Here is a 21,618-nt window from a genome sequence, read left to right as displayed (position 1 = left end):
ATCCAATGCATGATACAGGCTCTATGTACATCTGTCCGCAACATGGCCGCAAGCAGCTCTTTGGTCCACAGCTTGTTGAGTCCAGCGCCTTTTTTTTTTTTTTTTCTCAGTACTGACTTGATTTCTGTTTTCTTCTTTGGCTTTTTGATAAAACAAGGTGCTTGGACATTTTTAAGATCGTCTCTTGTGCCCCTCATTCTCTGGTTGTGATTATTATTATTATTATCAGGAGTCTATGGTAGTTGGGCGGCATACGTGCTCTCCTTCCCGAAAGTCAAACCTGCAAGAGAAAGTAACAGTGGTGGGATTATGAGCCCCAACTGACAGCGAGGGGGGGGTAAACTCCAGTTCAGCGTGCCTGTGCCGACATAAACGAGGGGCTCAGGCATTCCTGCCCCGCTTTTAATCCTTCTTCCGCGTCATTAGCCAGATTTATGTCCCGGCGCGCCTCTGCCGCTAATCACACACACCTACTCAAGTGCCACCTGCAACCTCTGCTAAACCATTTTCAAGTTCAATTAAAAGCCCAAAAAAAATGCCACGAAAGGGGCCCCTCGCATCTCAAACTTCAAAATGATCACCAAATTCTGTTTACGTGAAACGGTGTCGGCAAATTAGCCTGGCTGGAGGATAGCTGTATCCGTTCGGCCATTTTGGGCAAATTCCTCGAATGCAAATAAATGTTTTCTTACCTATGGCCTCTTTAAAAGCACCACAAGATTTTATTTTTTGTCCTCATCAGGGGAAGGGGACTCTGGAGTGCAGAGGTAGGCATCGGCGGTGAAGGCAAAAGTGTCGGTGGTACTTTCTCCTCACGTTCAGGAAATCTGCAGACAAGTTTGATGACATTATTTTAGGTGTACTTTATGATGACACATTTGAGAGAGAATTCTCCATCACCAAAATCACATCAGATGACTTGACTGTACTTCAGGTTCAACCCCCCCATGACCATTTCCAAAGTCCCTAATAAATCCACTGAGCTCCCGCCGTTCACAAGCTGCAGGCCAAAGTCAGGAAGAGCATAAAAAGTGCCAGATGACTTTATGACTAACCCTCCCTCCTCATCTTCCAACCCCCATCCTCAAAAGAGGGAGAACCCCAAGCCTGGAGGCATACGAGTCTTTACATTCTCCTCCCGTGACATTTTGTTTAATAAAAGATTGGGGGCGTATTTGCATGGCATTTTAACGCCCGGATTAACAAAAGCACCGGACAATGGAGACCCACCGAGTTGTGTGATACCCCGGCGGCGGTACTCATCTGCTGATGATCCCCGAGCCTCCAAGCTTTCGTTTTATACAGCTCACCTGTTGCATTGCAGCTAAGTGTATCATTAAAGCCAATCGTAAAAAAAAAAAAAAAAAAATCCAAAGTGCCCACACATGCAGTTTCGGCTTCTCGAGCGGGTCATTTTCCGATTTACGATGTTTTGTGGGGGAAGTGAACGCATCGATGAGTTAATGACATAAAATCGACTCGTTTTTATTAACTCACACTTAACCAGCAAACAAAGTAACGATTCGAGCGTAAGTATTTACCGTGTAAAACTTTGGAAATGATATTTGTTCAAAAAACGTGATATATTTATCGAACAGGTTTTTCGTTCAGGAAAATGATATAATTTACGACGTTGGCGGTAAAACTTGAACGCATCAATCAATTCCGACGATTGGCGATAGTTACGGTGCAGATTTACTGCACTATGAACACATTTTGTTGTTTTAGAGCTATTTTATTAACGATAGCGCGCATTTTTTTAATGAAATATGTCCACTGTTTTTTTTTATTCCCCCCCCCCCTCTCTCACTTGATTCCATTATTTACGGTGTTAATGGTGGGATGTGAACGCCTCAAACATTTGAGGGATTCTGCAATGTTTGTCAAGGTAAACTCAAATTCTCAATTCTTTTTCTGGATTTAAGCGTCGTATTCAAACCGAGAGTGACTATATTTCAATATTTACCCTTGTTAGCTTTTTTTTTTTGCAATGGTATTGGCACCTCTTTTTATCTCATTTGTAAATCGGTAAATTATCCTAAAAATACATTGTTGCAACACTAGACGGCAGATGTTTCCAGTTCAATCAGGATTGTCTTTTTTGGAAAGTTGTTGAACTTCTTCTTACTTGGCCTGGAGATGGAGGCTGGCTCCACCACCAACAGCATCAGCAGCAAGGTGAACAGGTAGAACAGGTTGAAGATTCTCATCTTGGTTCTGATGAATCCTGCTTCTAAGGCTTACTGGTGATTCTTTTCAGCCCAGAAAGAGAAGACAGCGCCGGTAGATGATCCTCCTGAAATGGATGATGTCTCTGAAGCGTGTCCACAGTATTTTCCAAAGACTTGAGAGCTAAGTGACAAAGGTGCTTCTCCCCCCACCTCCTTTATACTGGCTTTGCTGCAGCCCCCCCACCCCCAAGACCACCCCTCACCCTCCACTTCAACTCCTCACACACACAAGCACGGCACATATTGACCCCACATGTAGAGGGTAATTCAAATGACAGGAAACCCCCCCCCTCACACACACACACACACACACACACACACACACACACACACACACACACACACACACACACACACACACACACACACACACACACACACACACACACACACACTCGAGCTTGCAACTGTCCTCTTGAACACACACTCACGAACACACAACCGTACACACTCCATATGTGCAATCAAAATACAGTAACAATCTTGATTTTATTTTATTTTTTTCCCTCAGTATTGCGATTTAAAATGCGGCCCTCCCCATCGTTCTTTTTCCTTGTATTAGTTTCAACAAACAAGCCATAAATAATTCAGTATCTGATCAACAATATCAGATTTATGATACATAAATATTTTGTTTTTATAAGCGAGGTTCATACAAAAATAAATGCAAATGATCCATGAATTAACATGAAAAGCAGTTCATATTAACAATATTAACAAATACAAATAAAGTCATAAATAGTTTTAATATTATTATATTGAATATTATATTATTTATTATTAATATTCTTACACTCATGAAGATACTTGGGGACATTTTGATTTGGGGTAAAAAAAACAACAACTTTCCACCTCATTAGTGCGTCTGCTCGTCTGTCCGTCCGGCGTCTCCTTCGCAGCGTTAGCGACTCCTCTATTGAGTGCAGCGCTAATCAATTAGCACATTAAGATGAAATGTTCCCCATTACATGTGAATGAGGATTAAGGCAAACAGCAGGACGCTAATGGAGCGCCAGGCCTGCAAAACACTCCCTGAGACTTTGAACAAGCATCTCCCGCAAAAGACAACACAACCGTGTTTGTTTGTGTGTCCGTCTTCGTGCATGTGCGCCTTTATGACTTTATGGTATTTGCAAAAATGTCCGTGCGGACACGGGCAAGATTCCTGGCGCTCTCCTCGGCCCGTTTTTGTTTCTTGTGGTCGCGCTTTGCATATCAGCGGCTATTGTCTTTTAAACAAGTTTTATTTTGCCCAATTTGAATATGCTAATGGATCTCCAATTGTCATTCACAGCCACCTGGTAGCCAACTTGCTATGTGTTGTGTTCTAAACGTGTGTGTGTGTTTGTTTGTCCTTCCAAAAAAAAAAAAGTCTCCCTGCCAGGTTTTTTGGTGTTGTAATATTTGCTCTTGCTGGGGGATTAAACGCCTAGACGGGGGATTTTCCATCCTCCTCAAACACACGCACGCACATCACTAAGTGACCCACGCCGAGGAATTCAATCAGTGTGAGCGAGTCGTAATCGTTTCTACTTGTCAGGTTATTATTTTCATCACGGAAGGAATGGAAAAACATAATCACATCACCAACAACAGAGACCCTTTGCTCAGAAGATCTAAATTTCAACGGGCAACCTTCAGCATGTGTCCTAAGTGTCGCGTACGTATTTTAGAGCGCCATCTATTGGCCGAGTGGATTGCGAGTCGTTAAAAGGGTGCTAGTGACACACACGCACACAAATTCAGCCAAGCAGAAGGCCATCGTCTCGCGCCACGAGCACGCCGGCCGTCTTTATTGCAACTAGACGGCTGACTGACGGAGGGCTCAGGGGTCAAAGGGCAAACTCAACAGGGAGTCCCACACAGTCAAGATGTCCCCCTCGCCGGCCGGGGCTTGGGAGGCCAAAAGTCAGCTGCTTTGTTGGAGCCCAACTCAGACACGGCGGCCACGAGGTGCTGTCAGGAATAACATTTGGCTCATTTGAAAATACTTTCAAGAGGAAAAATGAGCATGGAATGAAAAAATGCCACAAATCTTCTTTCCTTTATTGTCACTGTCTTCATCTGCCTACTGATGGCTTCCCTCTCGCAGCCGTGTTGACACCTTCATCTGAAGAACGCACACACCTCCTAAGTGTTAAACAAGCTTTTCACGCGTGTTGCCTTTTCCTACCTGTCCGCAGGTCCTCGTCCGGCTCGAAGCAGACGGAGGCGACGCTGAAGAGCGTCAAGACGACAAAGGCCGTCACGATGAAGGCCAGCTCAAAGTTGGAGAAAGGCACTTCCATGTATGTATGAGAGAAGCATTCATGGAAGAGCGTCCACTTGATACAATTGTTCTCTGGTAGTTCCACAATTGCCCACTGTTGTTTACTGGCGCTGTGGCACAGTCAATACGTTTAGGAAAGTCATAAGTTTTTAGCATCAAACCAGCAATGTGAGCTAAGGAAGGTCGTTTAAAAAAAAAATAATAATAAAGACTCACCACAAGAAAAATCTCAATCTCAATGTGGAGAGTTCCCACACACGTAAGTAGAAAGAAAAGAAACTAATCCCAACCAACAGGTCGAGTCCCGGAAGCAAATATGCACACACCCTCCTAGTGCAATGTACACACACACTCCCTCACACACACACACACACACACACACTCAAGAGCCTCCCGTGGTTATGATGTCATGTCATCAGGCTCGCAAATGGAGGAGGAAGTTCAATATGGCGAGGTTGCTGTCCTGGTCTTCAGACAATCAACTCGTCATTGTGGAGGTAAACGCACATCCCTTCATTAAAACAAAAAACAACAAAATATATTTACAGCGCACTTATTGTGTTATTCCAAAACTGAATACTATAAAGCAATTTCTGTTTCTTGTTTTTTTTTTAATTGTACAATTTTGCTGCTACTTTAATTTTGGGTGTCATTTCACTCTCGCCCACTAGATGGTGGCACACATGTTTGAAACTAAATTTGAAGAAAGAGTAAAAACAAGATGTATTTTTAGTTGACTGATAACAAATTTGAAATTTTGTTGTTGTTGTAAATCTATTAGAAATAAAAGTTGAGAACTCACACAACTAATTACAACCTCATCTTTTTTTGAGTATAAAGCTTGGCACACTTTGACCCAGTTTTGCTTCCCGTCATTTACTTTCATATATTCAACAAAGTAAAATTGAACAAAGTCATACTTCTAGGACGTCCACGTTCCTCATGGATCATTCCGGCCAGCGTGATGAGAGCAAAAACCAGGAGGGAAAAGACCACGGTCAGCGCCTCCAGCTCACCTAACAAGAAGGACAACATGGTCCAACACGGGTAACTATGTTAGCATTAGCACTACTTCCACACACACACACTTATAGGGCAGTGAAGTGCACGCTTACGCCTCTCAAATTCACGTCGGATCATGTTAACAATCATTAATTCATGAATGGCTTTTGGCTCTCTCTCTTTGTGTGCTCGTTTGAACACTTCTACTCTATCTACTCATTGGGACATTTGTGTCCATCTCACTTCCTCTTTTTTTTTTTTTTTTTTCAAATCGCTAATATTGAGTAAAAGACTTGTACTTCTAAAATCAAAAATAAGATATAAAATAATAACGATTTAAAAATATTCTTCATAATTATTCATGATAATATTATAGAATGATCTTTCGGTGCTTACGTATTATCGGGAGGACCTTTGATTTTTACTTTTTCTTTTTTTTCACATGGTTTGTTGGTTAGTATGAAGATCTTTGATTTACCGCGCACTGAGGAAGAGGCTGTTGTGTTCCTTCAGGATCCTTACGTATTATTGGGAGGACCTTTGATTTTTACTTTTTCTCCGGGGCTATGGAGCTATGGCGCTCCGGGGCTATGGAGCTCCGGGGCTATGGAGCTCCGGGGCTATGGAGCTATGGAGCTCCGGGGCTATGGAGCTCCGGGGCTATGGAGCTCCGGGGCTATGGAGCTATGGAGCTCCGGGGCTATGGAGCTCCGGGGCTATGGAGCTCCGGGGCTATGGAGCTATGGAGCTCCGGGGCTATGGAGCTCCGGGGCTATGGAGCTCCGGGGCTATGGAGCTATGGAACTATGGATCTCTGGAGCTCTGGAGCTATGGAAGTATGGATGATCCAGCACCCTCCGTGGCTGACCGCTGGTGCTCGGGGTCGTTCTGGCCTCCGGAATTACAAATGTAATGTTATCGTTTCAATAAATAATTTACTTTAATTTTTGAGTCGTTTTTTTAAAGGTCCTCCCGATAATACGTAAGCACCGATCTTTCTTTGGGTTGTTTCATTTTGGTGGTGGGCAGGAATCAATTCATTTTACTACTGGTTTAGACTTGGGGTAAATTGAGGTCATACATCACGCACACACAGACACACACACACACAGACACTGGTTGGTATTTTGAAGTCAGATAAGTGTCTATTTCAAGGAAACAACAAGTGCGTTTGTTGTATGTGTTTTTAGCATCCCCGAGCGCGTCGTGTAATCCCATTAGTTCCGAGATAAGGGCGGGGGGGGGGGGGGGGGCGGATTGAGGTTAGTCTAAGCCTTAATCCCCTCGCGGAGCGGAGCGTATGCTTATTATTACCCCGTATGCATGGCGAAATCCAGCACGCCAACACACACCTCGTTCTCTCTCTCTCTCTCCCCCGCTCTGTCAGCGGTGGGGGGGCCACGAGGAGAAGGCGGGCGGACAGATGGACGGACGGAAGGAAGGAAGGAAGGAGGGAGGGAGCTGCTGTGTAGTTTCCCAGTCGCCATGACAACCTGACACCCAGCCATCTCTACCGTTGTCTTTGTGATCTAATTCCACCATCCGGGTCGGGAAGCGCAAGGAGAAGCAGGACCCGCCTGGTCTCCTTCGGCGGGATGGCCGCCCATCGGAGGACGGGTAGGCGCGGAGGGGACGCCGTGGGACCAAGGCCGACGTCTACGTGTGCTTGAGTGTTGCCTGGAAACGGCCACCATGCCTGTACACCAGATTACGGTGGTCCCAGCCAGGGAGAACGGCAAGAGCGCCTCTCGGCCCAAAGACAGGAATGAGGTAAATTTGGAAAATGGACCACTTGGAGGTCAAACCATCTTGAGCCGTGAAAACTGCTCAGATTTGGTTTGAAAAGGAAAAGTTGTGTTGGAAAAGCTGCATGGCTCCATTGACAGCCTTTCCCCACTCCCAGCAAGCTTTTATCACTCTTGTGGGCTTTTTATGCTCTTTTTAACAGAGTGTGACAAGGGGGGGGGGGGTGCGATCCAGGGTTACGTCACACACACACTTAGCCAACGTGTGTGTTTCCCTCGAGAGCGAGAAGAGGAAAGCCAGATTTAGAAATGATCTAAGATGATTGATTACGGTATTGTCACTTTTATTATTTTTGTAACACTCATACACACTAGCAATATCATTATTGTGAATTTTCCCATTTTGTTATCGGCAAATCGCTAACAATATATTGAGTGTCGCTCTCAAGCCACACCACTTAATCCGTCCACAAGTAGCGTGCACATGTTCAACTCGGCTGTCTTCAGCCAGGAGAGAGTCGTCACGGGGCCAGGTAGGCCGTAGCTGGGTGGCTAGTTGCTCATTTCATCAACAATTGCCAGATCTTCTTGATATATGTGGGCGATGTCGCTTGAGCTCCTCAGTCAGGCTCACCGATCAGACAAGAAACAACTGTATAAATAGAACCAGGTTGTAAGCATCCATTTTCTTCCGGCATTCATATCACGTAGAACGTGTACCACACTGTTAAGGAATGAAATAAAAAGCAGAGGCGCTTTCAATCTAATCAAACGCGCGCAGAGTTTGTTCATTCACAGCCACATCCCAAGTGATGAGGGTGTGCACACTTTTGCAATCACATTATTTCTTCCGGTTGAATAGGGGTGGAGACTTTCGAAATGTTGAAAATTCCTTTTGTTTATTGTAACATAACAAAATAAAACATTCTGGGTTTTTTTTTTTTTGTCACTCAACCGCAGAAGAACGAAACCCAACAATTCAACAACAATTAGCGTCTTGTAATAACATTTCCAGACACGTGCGCATAGCTGAAAAGCACAGAGCCGCTAATAGCAAATCCCTTGATCAGCTTAGATGAGGCCCTCTTGTCTCTTCTCTATTTCACTCTATTGTACCAGCCATGTCATCACAATTTGTGGGGGGGGGGGGGCAGCCCTGCAAATATTTCATCTCCGTTTTTCATGAACCGCAAGTTTCTAAAATTAGCGACATATATTCTTTATCCTCTATCAAATGAATATGACTGTTTAACATCGTTCTTGCTGACTAACGGAGAAGTCGTTGAAGGAGTTGTTTATTTCTCTTCTTTGATATTGACATGACTTTTATACAGTACTGCCCCCTGTTGGCCAAAGCCGGAAGGAGCAGCACACTGAATTGGATCGTAGCATTAAATCGTGATTCACAAACTGGAAACGTGGTTGGAACATTGGAGGTCATGCGGGTTGACCATGTGCCGTTTTCACCCCAAAATTTTTTTTTAAAATATCATTCCGCCATAATGATTTCCTGTCTTTTATGTCTTTACGCTTCAGGGCACTCACGCCAAGACCCCTGGTCGCTCAGGCAGTCGATCCAGCAACATCTCCAAGGTAAGCACACTCGGAGTGTTTGGCTCATCCAAAAACAACATTTCATTGCATCTTTGGGAATCAAACGTATTTAAAAATGAGCGCATTGGTTCTCGTGACCTCTTCCAGGCCAGCAACTCGACAGCGGGACAAACCAGCAAGACGTCCGTCACCCCGTCTTCTCAGGATATTTGCAGGTAGAATTTATTTGGACAACCTCTCACGTGTGTGTCCACACTCATTTCACCGCCACCGTTTTCATCATACCATTTTAATTTGCCTTTTTTTTTTTTTTTGTAAAATTATAAAATAATTGAAATCCAAAAATCTGTATTATAAACCTCAGTCGATTTTCATCTATTTTTGCATGAAATTTTCAATTTGTCACCTCATTGTCATTTCATCTCAGCATCCATTTTGTGTCACATGTTCAGTGTTGTCCAGTTGAGCCGTGTTGAGGAGGATGTGTACCAATTGCCCACCCCCGTTGACAACAAGACCTCGCGACGAGCTCCCATGACGGTTCCTAGCGCCGCCCGGGGCCCCTCAGCCCCGGCCCCTAAGAAGCAGGTGAAGCGCCGCCACCGCCGGAAGAGGAACAGCTTCGACCCATTGGAGGCCAAAAACCCAGTCCGCGACAAGACGCGGACGGTGGACCCCTCCCGGGCTCCCCCTGCGCGCTTCCGCTGCCTGGACTCCACCTCGGAGGACGAGAAGCCGGTGAGCCGCAGTTGGACTAAGGAGAAATCCAGACGGGCTCGACACCGCAGCCGGAGCAAGAGCGGCGAGGACGTGACCGAAGTGATGGAGTTGCAATCGCTGGGCTCCGACGAGACCAAGGACGACCGACCCCTGGTGGTGGACGACGGCGTGAAGAATCGACGCGGCGGCCTCAGTAGCAGCGGGAACAGCTCGCTGAGGGAAAGCTTGCCCAGTATGGACAAGGAGCCCAGCGCGCCCGACAGTTCGTCGGAGGACCGCGATGAGGAGCTGATCACTAAAAAGTATCAGGAGAAGGGGGCGGGGCGTGGGGACATGTCAGCGCCCACTCCTCAGAGATGCTGCGGCGCCAACGCTGCCCCGTCGCATCACATCTGCTCCGATGACTCCGAGTTGGAGGTGTGCAGGTCAGTCGGGGGGCGTGTGGCCACACGCTACCCGTGGTCAAAGAAGGTCCACGATAAAGGAGTGGTCGAACAACTTTCTGCAAATGGTGGTGCCCGGCAAATGGATGCATCCGGAAGGCTCAGACGCTGGTGCATTTTTTTTTTGTGCGCAGGATCTGCCATTGCGAGGGCGATGAAGAGTGCCCGCTCATCATGCCCTGCCACTGCACGGGCAGCCTCAGCTACGTGCACCACGCGTGTCTCTACCAGTGGATCAAGTCGTCGGACACGCGCTGCTGCGAGCTCTGCAAGTTTGATTTCATCATGGAGACCAAACTCAAACCTCTGCGCAAGGTACGCCGCACCCCCACGCCGTGAACTGAATTTCAGCCGCTGATATTTTTCAATGACTCGGTCTCGCCAGTGGGAGAAGTTACACATGACCAAGAGCGAGAGAAGGAAGATCTACTGCTCCGTGTTGTTCCACCTCGTAGCCATAGTCTGCATGCTCTGGTCCGTCTACATCCTGATCAAGAGAACCACCGAGGAGATCAAAATGGGCAAGAACGGTAAGTGCCATCAGATATATACATTAAAAAAAAAAAAAAAAGAAGAATAAATCCAATCCCCTTCCCGGACAGTCAATTAGGTACACCTGCAAAAAAACCGAGAATAAAGTTCAAATCTTACAAGAGTTGATGTTATTTTACAGCCCAAAAAAAAAAAGGCATTTTCTGCCTTGTAATATGACAACTTTATTCTCACAATGTCATTATTCCTTCAAAAATGCAGAGAAAGAGAAATCCCATAGAAATGAATTTATATGCAAATATTTGAGCAATAATAGTAGAAAGTGATGTGATTTGATCATGTGCTCGTCAATGCTATTTAATATTGGCTGCTACACGATATGTATCACGGCCACTTGCCAGCGCAAATGACAAAAGCTTTATTAAGCCAATCAGTCAACATACATAACCGATATAACACAAGATGGAACCGAAGCACAACTTTTATACTTTGGCTTGAGCTCGACACCTTATATATTTCCAGTGAATATTATTATTTCAACTTCAAGACTTTCTTCTGGAAACATTATGACATTTATGTGGAGCTGCAATTGTGTGTTCAATCACTGCTCAAGTGATTCTTTTTATGATAACAATAGAAACATTCCAAATAAAAATGAATCATAAAATCTGAATTTTGATTATTTATTATTATTATTATTTTTAGGTTGGTACTTGATATAAAAAGTTTGAGAACTATTGCGAGTCTGGATAATCTTTTGCGAGGCCACAAGGTTTAAACCAATCAGGATCCAGGAGGCGTGGCCATGATACATGCTTATCAAAGTAGCGCTCAGTCAGTAGAAGTCAACGAACGAGCGCGAGAGAGAGAGAAATTAAATTAAAATTAAATTAAAACTGTTGGTTGCAGAGGAATTTTGGCGGATTTCTCTCCTGAAGTACTATACCCCCCAGGGTAAGCACCTGCAGTTCAACCTACTCCTGTGAGCGATATTGGCGCCCCCTGCGGGCCGAATAACTCCATTAAGCCGTGTCCCTCTCCTCCTTCTCCCCAGGCGTGCTGGAGTGGCCCTTCTGGACCAAACTAATCGTGGTGGCCATCGGTTTCACGGGTGGCCTCATCTTCATGTACATCCAGTGCAAGGTCTACCTGCAGCTGTGGCGTCGCCTCAAGGCCTTCAACCGCATCATCACTGTGCAAAACTGTCCCGATAAGAACCGGCTCGACAAGCCGCAGGGGGTCGCCGAGGGGACCGCGGACAATCCCGTTTGAAGGTGGCGACGCTTTGCAGTCTTCAAGTGTTTAATAAGGTTTTCAACAATTGACTTTTGTGTCTTATCAAGGTGAATACAAGAAAGCAAGCAGGCAGCGGACGGTGACCACCAAGAGTGATGATGAGGTCTCGGCTTCAGAAAGGGACTAATGACTATGTGGTATTTTTTTTTTTTTTACGTTTCCTTTATGCACTTTGTCAAACTGCACTAAAGACCCTTGGTACATTCCCTTGAGCTAACGGGTGGGCAAAATACAGGCTACATGCAGCCTGGAAATGTTTCAATTTTGGTTGAAATGAACTAACATCGATGACATCCATATTCAAAGTCTTTTTACATCATCAACAAATGACTTGTCTTATCGATCCGAAATCGAAAAGGACCTGGAGTGACTGCGATGCGTTAGCATTATTTTCCTTTTGCTGATTGGCTGAGAGAAGTCACGTGGTATGGTTTCACTTTTTGGAAGTGAACCACTAGAATAAAAGACATTTTTTTAAAATATTGTTATTTATCAACACACCAGTGTAATTACTTGAAATCAAATTTGGTTCAGTGAGTTTATTTGTAATTTTTTTTTGTCACTTTTGCAATTGAGCAAACATGATCATGTTTTATCAATCATGTCAGATTGCAGTCTTTCATCATGGCGCTACATTTAGAAATACGTTAGTCGCTTTGTTGACGTGTTCACGTTTCTACCAGAGACGCCACATAAAGTTGGCAAACCCTTCACAACACGACTCCCCCCCCCCCCTGTCGTTGATTTGCTAAAAAGACACATTTAGCTTGTTTGTGCAATAAACCCAATGTAGAAAATGTGTAGATTTGTTGTTTGTGGTTAAAAAAAAAAAAAAAGTCTTTGGGAAGTCTCACGCCAGACAACAAAAGAAATCTTAGTCGGAGTCAGACATCAGAATGTTTTCGTCCAACTCTTCATTGCTATCTTCATCATCATTGGCCAACTCTTCTTCTTCTACTTTGTTGTCCTTCTGTTCCTCTTTGTCGTTCTTCTGCTCTTTTTTGTCCTTGACTTCCACGCCATTGTTGGAAACCTTTGTGAGTTTAATGTTAGGTAGTTTCTTCAGATCTCCCGTCCATTCCCTGCAGTACAGAAACATTTCTTGACTGCAGAAGATGTCTCAATAAAGAGGTTGTGGATCGACCTCGGCCACCGTCGTACGTTTTATTTATTTTTTTATTATTGCTTTATATTTACACTGCTCACCTGAATGTTTTCAGATTTTTGGTGTTGATAAAGTCTGGGATCTCTGTGAAGACAAAGCACATTGATATCAATATTGATTATTGCAAACATGTATGGAGATAATGTACAAGTACGGACCGAACCCGGCGCCATGGAACAGCGCCCGCTCGCGCTCGATGGTTTGCTTGATGAAGTCCTCCCTGGCGCCGTGGAGACGCCCCTTCCGGCCCTTGATGCCGTTGACCAGCTCGATCTGCTCCAGCTCGCTATCAAACCTTTGCAGGTACCTACAACACACACATGCATCAAGTTTTGGGTGATGCTGGACAGCAAGTGGTAGTATTATACTACCCCCTAGTGGCCAAGGCACGTATACCAGCAAACTGTTTCAATCGTTATACAGAATAAGATCATTTAAAAACGCTAGCCCACCTTTCGATGATGTCACAAGCATCCTTCATAGTGTACGTGGTCTTTTCTGGGTCCAACTGGCTCTGAAACCATAACAGCTTCTCACCTGTGGATGGGAAATGTATCCTCGATTAAAAATTCAAACACGAAGGGAAATAGATAAGTAAATTACCGATATTATTCAGACGGGCAGCTTTTTCAACTTTGTGTCTGCAGGGAAGAAAAAAAACAGTACGCCATAATGCAGGAAATATTTGAAACGTTCAGATGAAAAGCAGAGAATACGTCGTATGTTGAGATCATCTGTAATCTTCCTCAGATAAATAATGAAAACAACCAATCTGCGGAACATGGAAATCAAAATTAATGATATTTTTGACCCACCGGTCTTTCTTCCTGAGTCGTATTTCTTCCCGGGCCAAGTAGGCTGCTTTCCGACTGTACGGATGCACAACCTTCTCCGGGGCTTTTCCCTTCTTCTGTGTTTTAGGCTGAAGAGAAATTACAATTATTTCGTTTGTCTCGTTATGTCTTTTTCATGAAGATTGTGATCGATTCGTAAATGATGGGTCTCACCATTAGTTTAGCTGTTGGGAACGCGTGGTTAGTTTGTTGACAGCTGGGCCGGAAGCGGAAACGATTAAGTTCCGCTTAGAAAATGTGTTGGGGAGAAACAAAAGAAGGGAGAAGGTTCCCATTATTTCTATGGGACTTGGAGCTTGTCCGCCCCCTGCCCCCCCAAAAAACGGAATTATAAATGTATACATTTATCAACTAAAACCCCTGAAAGCACTGTTCAGAATTTTCAAGACGAAATATTAACATTATATTGACTTTATATTTAGTTTATTTCACCAATTACAAACTATCTAATTATAAACAGTGTCAATTTTTACTATATTCATAGAGCTGCACAATATTTTCCCCCCAAAATATTAGGGATTATTTTTGTCATTGCTTTGAAAACAGAATCTGTATCTATGTTGCTAAATCCTCCTTGTAATCATGTTCCTTCTGAGAATTCTGAATCATTTTTTTCATGAAATGCTCGACTCCGTCATAATTGTCACACATCTATCATATACAGCTGTGACATAAAACCAGATATTACTCAAATCCATTCATTTTACACTCCAAATAGGAATAAACATAATGTATTATTACAACCCTAAAAGTGGGCCAATTTAATCCAACTAATCCCAAATGATTTAAAACATGTCAATTCTGCCTAGCAACAGGCAGCCAGACTTTTTTCGATTGGCTTATAGGGCACATTTAATTGTGCCCTCAGAACTCCGCCTAGGGGTAAGGGGGTCAGGGCCTTGATAAGTATATTTCTCACGCAAAGCATTCGACATGCAGGAACAGGAACAGCCTGGGTGTAAGGAGGCTCCCTGTGGCACCCAGTTAATTCATCGTAAAGGTTGACACTGCAGGTTCCCGCTCATGCATACCTGACAGACTACAGCAGGAATGCGAACGTGCGGTGGCGAACCTGCGCCGACAAGCACAAAAAAAAAAAAGTTGCGTCACACCCAAGTTACTGGTCTCGGTGGGCGTGGCCTACCTCTGTCTTCTTCTTCTTCCTCTCCCATCCACGTAGGTCAGACTTGTCAGGAAGTTGCGATGCTCTGACACACGCAACATAAAACAACACGATGGCAACATGTCCGCCCCGAGGCTTTCTTCTACTAGCATGAGAGGCCAACACAGGAATACCCCACTGTTCCTGCTCCTGTTGTGGCTCCTCACAAACACCTGGACCAGAACAGGTAAGGACTTTTTTTTTTTTTCCCCCGTGTCAGCAAATTGATACAATTCTCGTCTAAGGCCGACTCCCAGAGGACTCTTTGTCTTGTTTTATGTCTGATCCTGATGACTAATTCTTTCATCCAGTCAGAGCAGGATCACTCTGGAATTGTCTTTATCGTAAAAATGTTACAATGCACCCACCGCATTTGGTGGAACAAAGTGATCATGGCGGTAACAAAATCTCCACTTGTGCTTTTGTAATCTTTTTGATTTTTGTGGCAAGTGCTTGACAGGAAGTGGTAAGTTCCTGTGTGGTGTGATACTGCAAGGTATTGATTCCACACTATGTAAATACAACAAGGACAGTATCGCCAATACCAGAGGTGGCAAAAGTATGTCTGGTTGAATTTTTCATTTTGCCGTCACCCTCTTTGGCGGAGTAATGCAGTGCTTAGATGTTCCAGTTCAGAGGTTCTGGGTTTGAATCCCTGGCTGTACTCTGGCTTCCTCCCACATTTTCAGAATACTTCAAAAAAATTGTTAAGAGATCAATTGAAACCCAGAAGAGTGTATTTTTGGGGAAAGTCGTCATTTTTTGAGACCGATGACTGATTTTTGTCATCTTTGTGTTTTTGTTACTGTTGTAGTGTCAAGCCAAGATGAGGTGATTGAAGAAGAAAGTCAAACAGCGGGAAAATTCACACAAGATCAACAACAAGTCGCGGAGGACACGAAAACCTTCGGTTAAACTTTATAGCATATGTTTTTTATAGACGTGATATCACAATAACACATCTGCCATCAGTGGAAAACAAAATTGATGAGTTTAGTGTTGTAGAAGATGTCATTATAAAACTTTTATGATACATATTGTTGGTCTAATTTTCTCAAATTCTTACCATTCAAGAGAAAAAAAACAAGAATTAGCTTTAATAAGTAGTCAGCAATTTTTTTTTTTTAATAATTTGTAGAGCCGACATTATCCAGCTCCAATGCTACTCCATCATCGGAGCTCTCAACCACCCATGGCAGCGTCTTGGATCCAGGTAACGCCAGAGATCTTTGTCATGTCAAATTAAAAGTAGAAAAATACATTTTGAAGAAAGTTTATTTTCTTTCAGCTTCTGCACTTGGAGAGGTTGGATCAGGAGTGGACGTTCCAGGTATTATTTATTATCTACAAGTCTTAGTAGTAATCCATGTAATTGTAGTGATTCTTATTCTGTCAGAAGGGATCACAGATAATGTCTTGCTAGACTCGACCTTGAGCCCCCGAAAGGACGAAGGTCTCAGCATCACCGTCTTCCTCATCCCGGTGGCCCTGGTGGTCTTTATCATCGTCAGCGTCATGTTCGCCCTCTTCCTCAGGCGCAGGTTCAAAATGGAGGCTGCCGTTCGTGGTACGAGTCAACTCGTGTATTTTTGTTGTTATAACTACACATGTATTGTAATTTACGTTTTTTTTTTTTTTGTAGAGTCCGCAAAGGATGATCCATATCTGGATGGCTCCAGTACAGAGAAAGTGCCAATGTATGTACATTTAATGAATGTATTTAACAATATGTGTTGAAAATACTCTTTTGTGTGTCCAGGCCTATGTTCGAAGAAGACGTTCCTTCAGTGCTGGAGCTGGAGATGGAAGAATTGGACCAGTGGATGATCAAAGACGGTACTTTTTAAACAGTTGTAACGTGTAAGAAAGTTAGTTTTAATGATATGACAGCTGTTTCCATCGTGTGACCGATGCGTTACGACACACACAAACACACCCACACACTCTTACGACACAATCCCGTGTGGCGCAACATAGATGACCTCCTTGGTCCTCAGCTGAGAAGGCTGAGGTCCACTTACTCAACCTCGCCGAGACTCGACGGGGGCCTTTCCCGTATTTACTTTCCCCCTTTCGACGTAAATGTGCGCGTAACAGTTTACACAAGATGGAAAAAAAGAATTGCAAAACAAGACTGTCATGGAGAGGTCAAAGGTTACTTTCAGGGATGACAGAAGATCATTAGAATGTCACTCGTGCGGTTTGGCAGTTCCTGCAATCGGGTTGCTGCAATGACAAAATTAGGCAACAGATGGCAGCCAAAATACACAATCCATGTAAAAATGTTTTAGTTGTGATGAAAATATGGACAAATGGTTTTTTTTTTTTTACAGGGAAGTGAGACTTCCCTATGTTGATAAGTTCCATTTCCTGGTCTTTTGTCACCATCACATGTTGCCTCTCCCTTTGATTGTTTGGCTGCAGGTTGACGGCGTGGAAAAGCAAGCACAGCACACCCTGAAGTCGTAATACATTTCCAAAAATGTTTTTCTGTGGGTGTGCTCATCGTGAAAATCTTCAACGGAAAGCAGCACTGCATTCTATAAGTTCACAGTTTATGTGGCAAAAACATTTTGGATTCCAAGTTGCAGTTTGTGCTTGGAGCACTGATCTCAATGTGAATGCAGTTTTTTTGTTTTTTTTACGTTTTGTTGTTGTAAATATACAAATGCATCACGGCCAAAGATGATATTTTCTGTAAGTGCTTTTTGTAAATAGGCTAGGTATGAAATGTTTCACGAAATAAAATATGAAGATATGGATTTGTCAAAATAACAACAAATTTATTCTCAAATTCTGACATGTGATTTTTTTTCCTTTTTTAAATACAACTTTATTTTGGGCTAATCTTTTTCTTGCATTTTTTATGATTCATCTTTATTTTTAGGATGGCCCTTTTGTAGAGATAATAAAGTGGTTGCGCTTCAGTTGACTATCTTCGACTTAATCAAATGAAAAATGGATCCCCACGCTTTACGCTTAACACGAGTTTTTGATGCTAATCAACTAGCGCTCGCGTGCTAATCTCAGACAAGAAACGTTAGCTTTATCCTCCAGGCGGCTTTCTATAATCAGGAACATTTTAATCCATTTGAATTTTGTCCAGAGGTTTCCATGACAACATCTTCTACAGAACTTGGAAATCTCCATGTCAAACATATTTAGAGATGAAAGTTGCTTTCACTAATTGATTCTACGTGATCTGGTGGCAAATTGTTTGACAGGAAATAGCACAGCCCGGGTTGAATGTGAGCGACTGAGTCATTTCATCATCATCATGGGGCAACATTGACAATATTTTGCATTTCCTGGGAATGTGGATTGGTGCAGATCTGCTTATTGGCACTGGTGCGCCTTTTCAACATCCTTTCAACCGGACGCCAGCATGGCTTGCCCACTCCTCAAGATCACATGCTCGGCCCTCGGCGATATCTCCCACTTTCAGACGCTCCCTGGAGGATTACCACACCAGGCATGCAGATGAGCAAGGGCAGGCAGCAGCATGCTCAAAATTGGCAGCAGCTTCATTTGTATAATTAAAAATTGAATGAAAAAATAGGGATTAAAAAAAAAACATACATGCAAAATATTCTTTCAACAAGAAATGTATATTTTTATTTCAGTAGAAAAAAAAAAGGCATTTCAATAGTGAATCAGAAAAACTTAAAACTAAACAACAATGTCATTTTAATAGTTGAAATGGAAGGATAGAAAAAAGAAACAACTTGGAAAAGTCATTTGAGTAAAAAAATTCAGTTGACAAGAAAACAAATCCGGACGTTACCAACGTCATTTCCTAGCGCCTGCTTGGAAGCAAATCTTGACGTCACAATAACGCGACGGCTATTAGTCAAGCGAGAAAAGCTAGCAGTGGAGGCTAGCTGCAGTCAAAGCCAAATTGCTCCCGTTTGACAAGCCGTTTGCTCCCGTTAAGACGCGCCCCTCTCCGTCACAAACACAGGCCGTGACGGACTTGGTGCGAGCGGCATATACCCCCGACTGCGTTGAGCGAAGCGGCTAACACAAGCGGCGTTTTTTCACGAGCACCCCCCCCCGCGCGGACGGATGCTAAGTTAGCCGGTGCCGCTAACGTGGTCGCCCGCGGTACCAGTGCGCTTCACACTGGGAAGTGAAGACACGAAAGGGAGGGCATCATCCCACCGGAGGCTCCGGCCGGCGTTTGCTCCTCCTAGCCCATGAGGATATCTCGCTCGGGATACGCCGCCACAAGGAGCTACCGGAGAGGCCCTACGTCCCTGGCCGTCCTCGCGCTTGTGAGGTAAACACACTCGGGCATTTTCCATCCACGCGACCCGGGGTGCGAGGCACCACTTCGTGGGCCTAGCATCCTTTAGCATTAGCTTCTTAGCAACGTGCTAACTCTAGCCCGCCTATCGTGCTTGTTCTCCTTAAAAGATTCAGCCATTATTTACATGACTCTCCCCGAAGCGCCACTACCTGTATGGCGTCCTGTGTGTTTACACGATCGGAGTGGCTTTTAAAAATATTGCCACCAATAAAGTTGAGTTCACTCCCTACTTTCTCAAACTCGGCAACTAACTTTGTTCTATTGAAGAAGCTGAACGTCGCTCGTGTTGTTGCGCCACACGTCTAAATGTTCAGGGTGATTCAAAATGAAACGTTTTTCCACCTTGTTTGTCTCAAGTTTCAACTTGTAGCATATCTGGATAATAGACAACAAGTTTGCCGAATCATTACAAAGTCACATTTGAGGAATGGAATAAACTCTCAATGCTGTGAGGCAAAGTTCTTTCTGGTCGAGCATCAACAGGAAGAGGAGGCTTCTATGACAGTCGGGTATATTCAACTAAAATGGCAAGTTGAGAACATTTATTGAAGGTCCAGCATAACTTTGGGTCTTCAGTATTTATTGAAGCCTTGTTGCTCCGCATCGACAGTAAGCATTACGAAATAAATATCTATTTTTTGATCTGATAAATACTCAATGGGCTGTCATTTATCGATCGCTTGTTTACCTTCTGTACTCCAAGCAACAGCATCAGGGAGCAACTTTGAGGTTTCATTAGCTTGCTCAAGGACACATCAACTTGGTCACAATGGCTGGCATTCAAACCCCCCCCAAAATAACAGTGGATTGGCGTTTATTGTTGTAACATTGCACTCCTCCCCCCTGGAGACAAGCGGCTTTCGTGCGCGGGAGTCACCTGTCGTGCCGTAAATCTGTATTTGGAGTGTGTCATCTGGTGTTGTCTGTTAAATGCACTTTTCATTTTCTTCTCGGGCTTTTGTGTTTGTTTTCAAACGCGTCCGTTGAGTTGACTGGTTTTCGCTAGCTTGTCGATATAACGTCACGCGGCAGATGACTTGACGCTTGAAGTTCATTTGTAAATCATCTTCAAGGTTTATTTATTGTCTCCTGACAAATTCCAATTCCCAGAGTGTATAACCTCCAGGCCTTCTTTTTTCTCCCCCCCCTTATTACCTTGATTTTTATTGGCGTCATGAGTTGGTCAGAAGACGCACACGCACGTCTTTGCATTTGTCCTTTTCGAAGAGCGGCGGTAAACACAGTCATCAGAACATAATCTATTTAGTTCATTTAAATCCAACAGAGAAGAATTGTTTTGTTTCCTCCCCTGTTCCGCCTGTCGGGATCGATAACGCACTGAAAGATTGCAAAGACGCTGTCGCTATCTGTGAAAACAGATGTTTGTCCGCTCTTCTCCCCCAACTTATAATCACGTTTTTTTTTTTTTTGTATCATTTATGACTCGTTATGACTCCACCATCGTCCCGCTCCTGAACCGTCGCTGTCCTAAAAAGAACCGGAAAACGATGATCAAAACAACCCCTCGGACCGCCCCGGCCGACTTGAAAGGAATCAAAGAAGAATGCAAAGAATGAGAGTCTCTCAGGTGGCGACGCATTCCTCAGATGCTTCGGTAGTCGGAATCTCTCGGCTTATCGCTTCTGTGTTTGTTTAAGATTAAACGCTCGTTTTGCGGGAGCCCGCCGATAAGCCGGAGCGATCCGCGAATAACATGGTGTCGAGGAGGAAGGGGCAGGAGTTGGAAACGGCGAGAAGAACGGCCGTCGACGTGGTCTGTGGGCAGCGTGAGATTAAGGAAGGGAGGAAATTAAAGAGCTTCTCTCGCCGTTTCCTGCGAGAGATAAACACACACACTCGCGGCGTCAGCGTGACTCCCATTCAACGTCATCCAGAGTGATTGGCTGCTATTGTTTCACGATGAGCTCATCACATCCTGTTTCGTTCTCAAGATGATCACCTGTCGATGGCAGCATTAAGGTTGAACGCCGTTCGGAGTGACATCTAAAGCGGTCTCGCGGCCTTCGAGCGACGATTAGAATTTTATTCGTCGCACCATTTGCCACATTAAGAAACCAAGTTGAAAGGAATGCTTCTGTTTAAATTCTTCTATTTTTAGAACAGACCCCAAGGCTGCTCATCTTTGCGGCTAACTCGTATCCGCTAGCTCATTAATCGACATAGCGACAAAGCGGTTTTTTTTTTTTTGCCCCTTCTCACATATGTGCGAAACTGCTCACCCCTCCCCTCTCTGCTCAGTCCAAGGTCACCTGTCTTCATCTAAAGTCTTTAGCAATTAGCATGTCATGCACTAGCTTGATGAATGAACGGTATTTTTGTACTCGCCTATCCAGCTCTTATTTGTCCCCACAATCG

General features: G+C 44.0%; 5 protein-coding genes and 2 long non-coding RNA genes across 13 annotated transcripts in view; 4 read left to right on the top strand and 3 right to left on the bottom strand.

The window, feature by feature from the left end:
* Nucleotides 1-24: 24 nt before the first annotated feature.
* On the bottom strand, nucleotides 25-2,346 carry apela (apelin receptor early endogenous ligand). The gene is made up of 3 exons (XM_085912215.1): nucleotides 2,129-2,346; nucleotides 693-827; nucleotides 25-280 (listed from the first exon to the last, which is right to left on the bottom strand). The coding sequence occupies exons 1-2, from the start codon at nucleotides 2,208-2,210 to the stop codon at nucleotides 739-741; spliced, it is 171 nt and encodes a 56-aa protein (XP_085768341.1). The 5' UTR covers nucleotides 2,211-2,346; the 3' UTR covers nucleotides 25-280; nucleotides 693-738.
* On the top strand, nucleotides 1,754-4,661 carry LOC147057319 (uncharacterized). Its single transcript, XR_015066068.1, has 4 exons — nucleotides 1,754-1,888; nucleotides 2,065-2,178; nucleotides 2,261-2,365; nucleotides 4,415-4,661. It is a non-coding gene; the product is annotated as an uncharacterized LOC147057319 (long non-coding RNA).
* Nucleotides 3,268-4,903, bottom strand: LOC147057318 (uncharacterized). Its single transcript, XR_015066067.1, has 3 exons — nucleotides 4,717-4,903; nucleotides 4,405-4,610; nucleotides 3,268-4,341 (listed from the first exon to the last, which is right to left on the bottom strand). It is a non-coding gene; the product is annotated as an uncharacterized LOC147057318 (long non-coding RNA).
* Nucleotides 4,904-6,978: 2,075 nt separating this feature from the next.
* Nucleotides 6,979-12,530, top strand: marchf1 (membrane-associated ring finger (C3HC4) 1). Of its 2 annotated transcripts, XM_085912205.1 has the most exons (9): nucleotides 6,979-7,272; nucleotides 8,784-8,840; nucleotides 8,949-9,016; nucleotides 9,254-9,946; nucleotides 10,099-10,279; nucleotides 10,350-10,494; nucleotides 11,366-11,410; nucleotides 11,511-11,730; nucleotides 11,800-12,530. In XM_085912205.1, exons 1-8 carry the CDS (start codon nucleotides 7,195-7,197, stop codon nucleotides 11,726-11,728), a joined length of 1,485 nt encoding a protein of 494 aa, XP_085768331.1. In that variant the 5' UTR covers nucleotides 6,979-7,194; the 3' UTR covers nucleotides 11,729-11,730; nucleotides 11,800-12,530. The 2 variants fall into 2 exon arrangements, 1 of the variants encoding a protein (XP_085768331.1); XR_015066066.1 differs by lacking the exons at nucleotides 11,366-11,410; nucleotides 11,800-12,530 and having other exon boundaries at nucleotides 9,254-10,279; nucleotides 11,511-11,653.
* A 41-nt stretch (nucleotides 12,531-12,571) lies between these two features.
* Nucleotides 12,572-14,063, bottom strand: tma16 (translation machinery associated 16 homolog). Its single transcript, XM_085912214.1, has 7 exons — nucleotides 13,925-14,063; nucleotides 13,733-13,839; nucleotides 13,521-13,558; nucleotides 13,370-13,454; nucleotides 13,076-13,224; nucleotides 12,959-13,001; nucleotides 12,572-12,834 (listed from the first exon to the last, which is right to left on the bottom strand). Exons 1-7 carry the CDS (start codon nucleotides 13,925-13,927, stop codon nucleotides 12,627-12,629), a joined length of 633 nt encoding a protein of 210 aa, XP_085768340.1. The 5' UTR covers nucleotides 13,928-14,063; the 3' UTR covers nucleotides 12,572-12,626.
* Nucleotides 14,064-14,937: 874 nt separating this feature from the next.
* tmem154 (transmembrane protein 154) lies at nucleotides 14,938-17,695 on the top strand. Of its 6 annotated transcripts, none has more exons than XM_085912276.1 (8): nucleotides 14,938-15,120; nucleotides 15,748-15,843; nucleotides 16,072-16,146; nucleotides 16,222-16,263; nucleotides 16,342-16,500; nucleotides 16,576-16,630; nucleotides 16,693-16,769; nucleotides 17,358-17,695. In XM_085912276.1, the coding sequence occupies exons 1-8, from the start codon at nucleotides 15,015-15,017 to the stop codon at nucleotides 17,360-17,362; spliced, it is 615 nt and encodes a 204-aa protein (XP_085768402.1). In that variant the 5' UTR covers nucleotides 14,938-15,014; the 3' UTR covers nucleotides 17,363-17,695. The 6 variants fall into 6 exon arrangements, with proteins under 6 accessions (XP_085768402.1, XP_085768398.1, XP_085768397.1 ...); XM_085912272.1 differs by having other exon boundaries at nucleotides 16,312-16,500; XM_085912277.1 differs by having other exon boundaries at nucleotides 14,939-15,120; nucleotides 16,357-16,500.
* Nucleotides 17,696-18,754: 1,059 nt separating this feature from the next.
* Nucleotides 18,755-21,618, top strand: part of fbxw7 (F-box and WD repeat domain containing 7) — a 37,172-nt gene continuing 34,308 nt past the window's right edge. The window contains exon 1 of the mRNA XM_085911287.1: nucleotides 18,755-19,212. The gene's annotated coding sequence lies outside the window, so the exon portion shown is untranslated. The remainder of the gene's footprint in view (nucleotides 19,213-21,618) is intronic.

The sequence above is a fragment of the Syngnathus leptorhynchus genome, chromosome 5 (assembly GCF_054491065.1).
Source record: "Syngnathus leptorhynchus isolate UIUO chromosome 5, UIUO_Slep, whole genome shotgun sequence".
Lineage (NCBI taxonomy): Eukaryota > Metazoa > Chordata > Actinopteri > Syngnathiformes > Syngnathidae > Syngnathus > Syngnathus leptorhynchus.
The sequence above is the reverse complement of the archived record's forward strand: the minus strand, read 5'-3'. Positions and strand labels throughout refer to the sequence as shown.

What these genes read in the sequence shown, in the direction of transcription:
- apela (XM_085912215.1), bottom strand. Translation starts at nt 2,210, where the DNA reads ATGAGAATCTTCAACCTGTTCTACCTGTTCACCTTGCTGCTGATGCTG. An exon ending in AGCCTCCATCTCCAGGCCAA is followed by an intron (nt 828 to 2,128) that starts GTAAGAAGAAGT and finishes ACTTGTCTGCAG; the next exon opens with ATTTCCTGAACGTGAGGAGA.
- marchf1 (XM_085912205.1), top strand. Translation starts at nt 7,195, where the DNA reads ATGCCTGTACACCAGATTACGGTGGTCCCAGCCAGGGAGAACGGCAAG. An exon ending in GATCCAGCAACATCTCCAAG is followed by an intron (nt 8,841 to 8,948) that starts GTAAGCACACTC and finishes GACCTCTTCCAG; the next exon opens with GCCAGCAACTCGACAGCGGG. An exon ending in TCCGAGTTGGAGGTGTGCAG is followed by an intron (nt 9,947 to 10,098) that starts GTCAGTCGGGGG and finishes TTTTGTGCGCAG; the next exon opens with GATCTGCCATTGCGAGGGCG.
- tma16 (XM_085912214.1), bottom strand. An exon ending in TGCCCGTCTGAATAATATCG is followed by an intron (nt 13,455 to 13,520) that starts GTAATTTACTTA and finishes TCCCATCCACAG; the next exon opens with GTGAGAAGCTGTTATGGTTT. An exon ending in GTTCCATGGCGCCGGGTTCG is followed by an intron (nt 13,002 to 13,075) that starts GTCCGTACTTGT and finishes TTGTCTTCACAG; the next exon opens with AGATCCCAGACTTTATCAAC.
- tmem154 (XM_085912271.1), top strand. Translation starts at nt 15,015, where the DNA reads ATGTCCGCCCCGAGGCTTTCTTCTACTAGCATGAGAGGCCAACACAGG. An exon ending in GGAGGACACGAAAACCTTCG is followed by an intron (nt 15,844 to 16,071) that starts GTTAAACTTTAT and finishes AATAATTTGTAG; the next exon opens with AGCCGACATTATCCAGCTCC. An exon ending in AATGGAGGCTGCCGTTCGTG is followed by an intron (nt 16,501 to 16,575) that starts GTACGAGTCAAC and finishes TTTTTTTTGTAG; the next exon opens with AGTCCGCAAAGGATGATCCA.